Source organism: Triticum dicoccoides, chromosome 2A (genome assembly GCF_002162155.2).
Source record: "Triticum dicoccoides isolate Atlit2015 ecotype Zavitan chromosome 2A, WEW_v2.0, whole genome shotgun sequence".
Classification (NCBI taxonomy): domain Eukaryota; kingdom Viridiplantae; phylum Streptophyta; class Magnoliopsida; order Poales; family Poaceae; genus Triticum; species Triticum dicoccoides.
Window position 1 is genome coordinate 725,227,457 of NC_041382.1, and position 6,379 is coordinate 725,233,835.

Consider the following 6,379-nt stretch of genomic DNA (forward strand, 5'->3'; position numbering starts at 1 on the left):
TCGAAGCTGATGAGGTCGATGAACTTCCGCCTCTGCTCCTCGCGGATGTGCCGCCCCTCGTCGTCCTTGTCCTTCGCGGCAAGGTTGGCCGCGACCGCCTGCTTGAGCATGAGGTCTTCGAGCTCCTCGTCGTGGCGTCGGCGCTCCGCTTCCTCGTGCAAGCTTCATTGGCAATGACGCTGCGACCGCGTCAACATCGACCACGAAATCTTCAGCCCCGACGATGCCTCGGTGCTTGATCTCCTTCGGCTCCTGCTTGACGGCGACGAGCTCGATCTCCTCCGGCTCCTCCGATCACTCCCTCTTCACGGGAAGAAGCCCCGCGCTGGAAGGGCCCCTCGCGGCGGAGGAAGAGGCCGAGGCCAAGGAGGGCGACCGGAGGAGCCCGTGTCGGCAGTCGTACTCCTCCGTCTCGCGGCGGAGGAGCCTTGCCGGTGGCTCGAGGCCCTGGTTCGTCCACTTCCTTGCCGCGCGCTTCCTCAAGCTGTCCGCGCGGACACACTGCTCGCGCTCGCGCCGCTGCTGCCGGAGCTGCGGCCGGAGTTCCACATGCGGCCCCTCATGGCGTTTCGAGGCGGAGGGCGGCTCACCGGCGGCGAGAAATTTGGAGGAGGGAGTGGGGAATAGGGTTTTGACACATATCTGCCCCGCAAACCCATAGATATACTGTTCGGGGTGGGGGGGGGGAGGCGGTTTGCTGGCCGCGGTAAATATTTTTACGAGCCGGACGAGTATATGGACTCTGTTCTGGCCAGAAAATTAGGCGGAGCTCGTATACTCGCAGGAATTTTACGGGTTCACGAGATATACGGGTCTGTTAGAGTTGCTCTTAGCCTGGCGCAAAGAGAGGGGGGATTTGAGTAGTGAGTCTAGGGAGGAAGTTGCGGTGGGTGGAGTATCTATCTGATCTGATGGACTGGACCCATTCGGGGTCGATACGTAGTGGTAGCAGTAGTAGCGCGACGTTTCGCCAAGAGGCACGCTCACATCTCACGCGTCGCGGTCAAGCAAGCGAGCAAGCAATCGGGCGTGAGACAAGTTTTCGCGTTAGGCCGAGGACAGACGGCATAGGCTGGAAGGCGTAGCTAGCGCCCCATGCCAACGAACGGAATTAACTTTCCTGCCGGCCGGCGCCGGCACCGGCAGGGACAAGGATACGCTTGCGAATGCGACCACCTCATTTCATTTTACTACTACACGCTACAACATGCATGACCGCATGGCCGCCCCTCGGATGACAGCTGGAGTTAGTTAGTTAGCAGGGGGGCTGGGCGGGTAAGGTCGGTCCAAAACTAAAATCCCAGACAGGCCATCTTATCAGGCCACTATCATCTATTACCATCATGTATATAATATGAGTGCATGATACTATATCCGTAGTGAGCGGTATCACCTATATTCATAGTGAGCGGTATCACCTATATTCATAGTGAGCGGTATCACATGTTGGTATCATAGATGACCTGATCGTAACGAGGATCGTGATAGCGCATGCACGGTTAATGCGCCTCCATTCCACACCAGTGGCTTAGCCGGTGATAAAAACAGAAAGGGTATGCACAGTCTAAAAAAAAGCTGATACGAGTGCCATACAATATTTGGCACAAGAATGACAAGTACCAATTGTTCTGGTTCAGGATTTTGTTTTCTGCCTAATCCAAGGGACATGGGCATGATTGACATCAATTGTATGTATGTTCAGTTGTATGGTTGACACGGACATGATTGACATCAATGTCAATCAAAGTAGGAGCAATGTATGCGTCAATTATTCATGTCCCCATAAATTCTAAACATAATTCCAGAAAGATCAATTGTACATTACCAACTTGCTACGATTGGCGTCGTTGCGGAGGAGGCCGCCTGGTGTGTACCGCGGATGCCTTGCCGGCTACATCTAGTGTGGCGGACACCCTGCAGGCTGGAGGCGAGCCGGGGAGGGGAGAGGACCATGCGGTCGGCCAAAATGTGATGGGAGTGGGCTAGCTGGCGTCGGCGTCTCGATGATAGCCGACAAGGGACTTGGTGGAGAAAGGGTGCGGGAGGGGGGGGGGTGCCGAGCCGGCGAGGGGAGGACATGTCCAAATGGGAGTGGGAATTTAGCAGAAAAGATGTGGCACCTAAATAGACATAACGATCAATGTGACGCACTCTCATAATTTTTCCTGCAAGTATACGAGGGTGTTTGGTTCAAGGACTTTTTAGTCCCAGAGACTAGAAAAAGTCTTTAGAAATCAAACAGGAGGGACTTTTTCTATAGGGACTAGAAAAAACTCTACTGAAGAGTCCTTTTTTATTAGTTCCCGGGACTAGAAAAAATTCTAGGACTTCTGAACCAAACACCCCCTATATGAATAGAAGACTCTGCATTCAAAATGGGTTGTTGGGATGCCATTTCTCTCGTCATTTCGGCCATATGGTCCGGGCGCCGGGCAGGCCGCCCGCACAGTTCTCCCCCTGTTTTTTTTTTCACTTTACAAATTACTCCCATTTCTTTGGGAGTACGTTTTAATATATTTTTTAAAAGTAGTACTGCTCCGTGTTGGAATTATTGGCATTCCCCTCGCGCACGGGAACGCAGCGCGAAAATCAAAACGCGCAGTAATTCCCTCCCCTCCTCCCCCCGCTCGCTCGCACAGCTGCCCAAAAAAGCTCCTCTCCTCGGCGCTGCGCCTCCGCGTGATTTCTTTAACCCGCCTCCTCCCTCCCTCGCTCGCTCCTCGCCACTACTACTCCACTCCGCCTCCCCCCCGTGACCCCCTCCCCGTCCCCACCCCCGCCTCCTCCCCGCTCGCTTTCGGATCTCGCCCTGCCGGCCGCTGCCGGACGCGCACGCGGCGGCGACCCGGTCATCTCCCCCTCCCCTCCCTCGCGCGCGCGCCTGGTTATTATTACCGCCGCCCGCCGCAAGCATTGCGGGGGGATCTGCCGCCTCACCTCTCCCCGACCGACCTGCTCGCGCGACGCTGCACGCTGCCCGACCCCCTGCCTGGAGCGGAGCTGGAAGCCGGAGCTGTGAGCCGGCGCCACCGCCCGCCATTCCCCGCGCCCCCGGATCTGAGCTCCAGCACGGCGGCGGCGATTGGTGGATGGGAGCTGGGGCCTGGGCCTGACCGAGGCGCACCGCACGTCTCCGCCGTCTCCGGGGAGGCGAGGATGGCGTCGGCCGCGCCGCAGCAGCTCGGCGTCAACGGCTCCGCGGCCGCCACGCCGCTGCACGGCCCCGCGGCGGCCGACGGGTACGACAGCGACGGCAGCTACAACTTCGCGCCGCCGTGAGTAGCTACTCCGCCCCCTCCTCAGCCGTCTCGTGCACCTTTTTTTTCTTACGAATTGAGGAGCTCTCTTCGCCCGTCGCCTGTAGCTACTTCGGTTTGTTTTGGTTGGTGGAATAATAGTACTACTTTCTGAACCTGTTTCGATTCTGGCACAACTATCCTAGGATATTGCTGCTTACGCATGCTATATGCCTTATGGCGAGTTTGTTCGTCCCAGGATTTGAATTTTCTAAGCTTGTTTCATAACAGAAAAGTTTTCCCAGACTGGTGGAAAGCGGAGAAAGGTTGGGTTCAGACGGGAATCTGTTTATTTATTCAGTGTTAATCTCGCTATAACCGGTTATGTTTGTTGGGCTCGTAATCATCACCCACCGCACTGCAATACTTATAATGGTTATTTCCAATTGGAGACAGTCTCGACATTCTATGTTTTGTCTTTCCTGTCACATTCTGCATGCAAACTTTTGGTTACCTGATGACATACAGTCGGATCGATACTTACACTCTGAATTGCATTTTACAGTACTCCATCGACATTGTCCATGTCCATACCCCCGGAGCTTGCTGGAGCAATCCCGCTAATCGACAGGTTCCAGGTACATGTCTCCTTGATTCTAGCTTACCCACTTTATCCAGTGACGTGATATATCTCATGGCAATTTCAAAAGGGAGGGAGAAATCGTCTGCTACTGTATGAAATGCTAACTTTAGCATCAATGCATAACCCGTTATTCTGTTGATGCGTGGGATGGGGTACCATTTTGTTCTCTCTATAAATTAGTTTATGTGGGGTGGGTGTGTGCCTGTGTGGGTTCTTTACATTAAGGATAAGTCGCATAACTTTCATGCTTGAATTCTCTTCTAAACTACAAGAAAAAAGGAGTTTCTTCTACCTACTTAGTCCTACAGTACTCTCCATTCAAAGGAACAGTAACAGCCACCGTTTTATTGGGTTGGGTCTCTCTACATTTCTCTTATTTCAGTCTCAATGGCAACTTTTGTAAACCATTCTAAGATGCACTGAAACATTTTAGTAGGATCAGGTTTAATAGAGTATGTCACAATTATTCAGTATCAGTTAGTAAGCAGTAAGCATGGATATGGTTCCCATAGTCCATTTTGTCCCATGTTAAATTTAGTGTTGAAATATAACAGGTGGAGGGATTTCTCAAGGCAATGCAAAAACAGATTCAATCATCTGGAAAGCGTGGCTTTTTTATTAAAAAATCAGTGGGTCCGCAAGTTCGTGAGAAGTTCACTTTGGAAGATATGTTGTGTTTCCAAAAGGTAATGCTATTGAAACCCATTTCATGTACGAGATTATGTTGCAGCAATCTGATTTCTGGGCATGTTCTCTTACCGCGGTTTAATATCGTACGCAGAACTATAAAATCATCATGAAATTGCTTATGGTGCCATTTTGTTTTATTAATTTATCATTTCTATGCTCTCCCTTTGCAGGATCCTATTCCAACTTCGTTACTGAAAGTACCTAATGACCTTGTAAGCCGCTCAATTAAATTATTCCATGTCATATTAAAGTACATGGGCGTCGATTCACCTGCAATAATAAGTTTGGAAGAAAGAATTGAACTTGTTGCAAAGCTTTATAAGCATACTTTGAAGCGGTCCGAACTTCGAGATGAGCTATTTGCGCAGATTTCAAAACAAACACGTAACAATCCCGATCGGTAAGTAATGGGTTTCTCATGTAGAACAAGCACCTGCTGGCTTCAGATTTATTTTACGGACCATAATTTTATTGTTCCTGCAGGAGTTGGTTGATAAGAGCTTGGGAGCTAATGTATTTATGTGCATCTTCCATGCCACCAAGCAAAGATATCGGGGCATACTTGTCTGAGTATGTTCACTATATTGCTCATGGAGCCACAACAGATTCAGATGTTCGAGTTCTAGCACTGAACACACTAAATGCATTAAAACGCTCGGTTAAGGCAGGCCCACGGGTTGCAATTCCTGCGCGGGAGGAGATAGAAGCTCTTTTAACCAGCCGGAAGCTTACAACAATTGTCTTTTTCTTGGATGAAACATTTGAAGAGATCACCTACGACATGGCAACAACAGTTGCCGATGCTGTTGAGGTATCTGCATCTCTCCTGAGCTAATGTGGGTTTGGAACTGATATGTACCAAATGGTTCTTTAGAAGAATGTACCTAGTCAGATCTAGAAGATTGCTTGGCGTGTATGCAACTTTAGTTGTGATTTGATTTGTCGCTTTTGGTATAACGACGATGTGAATTAACCAAGTAATGGGCCTGGATTGTCAATACTTTCAAACTTGCCTCTTAGATTGTGTGCACAGGGTGGTTCATTTAATTGATTTTTGGTTTGTTAGTTCTGTGGTCATGACTATTTTCTCTCAAATTATATTCATAAAGGTGCTATACACAAGTATGCACTGAATACAAGTTTTCCATTCATAGATTGAATGTACATTTTGCCGTAACCGTTCAACCATAGTTAAAACAGAACCTGTGCCACAGCATCTCTGGCTGGATTCACTTGTATGTAGCTCATTGCTACTAGGTGTATACACAGTCTGGAGAGTTGCTCTGTTCAGAATTTCAGACACCTCATGACTGAGCCTAACCACCTTATACAATTAGGCTGTAGGTAGGGTGTCAGAATGGTTATTGATTGTTTTCATCACCATTCGACACTCCGGGAAGTAAGTAGTCACAACTCACAGGCACCTTCTTCAGCTCCCATAGTTCCATAAGGTAAATGCACAGCTACTCAACCCTGCAAAGGTGTTCACTTTGTGCTGTGTGTCATATGAGCCATTGTTGCTACTTTGCTTATTCCTTAATATTGTTTGACCAAATAGTGGATATTGAACCATACCATCACATCCCAGTATATGTGTTTCTGTTGTACATTTTTCTTATTATAAGTTTTGGTTTCAATCTTGTGTGCACGGTGTTTTTCTGTTAACTTGAAGTCGTAAGTAACAAAATATCCTGTTATGACAGGAACTTGCTGGCATTATCAAACTTTCAGTATATTCCAGTTTCAGTCTTTTTGAATGCCGAAAGATTGTTAATGGATCTAAGTCTTCAGAAGTTGGCAATGGTATTTC

General features: G+C 49.1%; 1 protein-coding gene across 1 annotated transcript in view; it reads left to right on the plus strand.

Moving 5' to 3' along the window:
• The first annotated feature begins 2,771 nt into the window (after positions 1 to 2,771).
• The window catches only part of LOC119356661 (kinesin-like protein KIN-14I), a 10,296-nt gene continuing 6,688 nt past the window's right edge, over positions 2,772 to 6,379 (plus strand). Inside the window, exons 1-6 of the mRNA XM_037623643.1 lie at positions 2,772 to 3,275; positions 3,802 to 3,874; positions 4,434 to 4,565; positions 4,740 to 4,969; positions 5,053 to 5,380; positions 6,273 to 6,372. Of these exons, the coding sequence (XP_037479540.1) occupies positions 3,157 to 3,275; positions 3,802 to 3,874; positions 4,434 to 4,565; positions 4,740 to 4,969; positions 5,053 to 5,380; positions 6,273 to 6,372 (982 nt within the window). The 5' untranslated portion in view covers positions 2,772 to 3,156. The remainder of the gene's footprint in view (positions 3,276 to 3,801; positions 3,875 to 4,433; positions 4,566 to 4,739; positions 4,970 to 5,052; positions 5,381 to 6,272; positions 6,373 to 6,379) is intronic.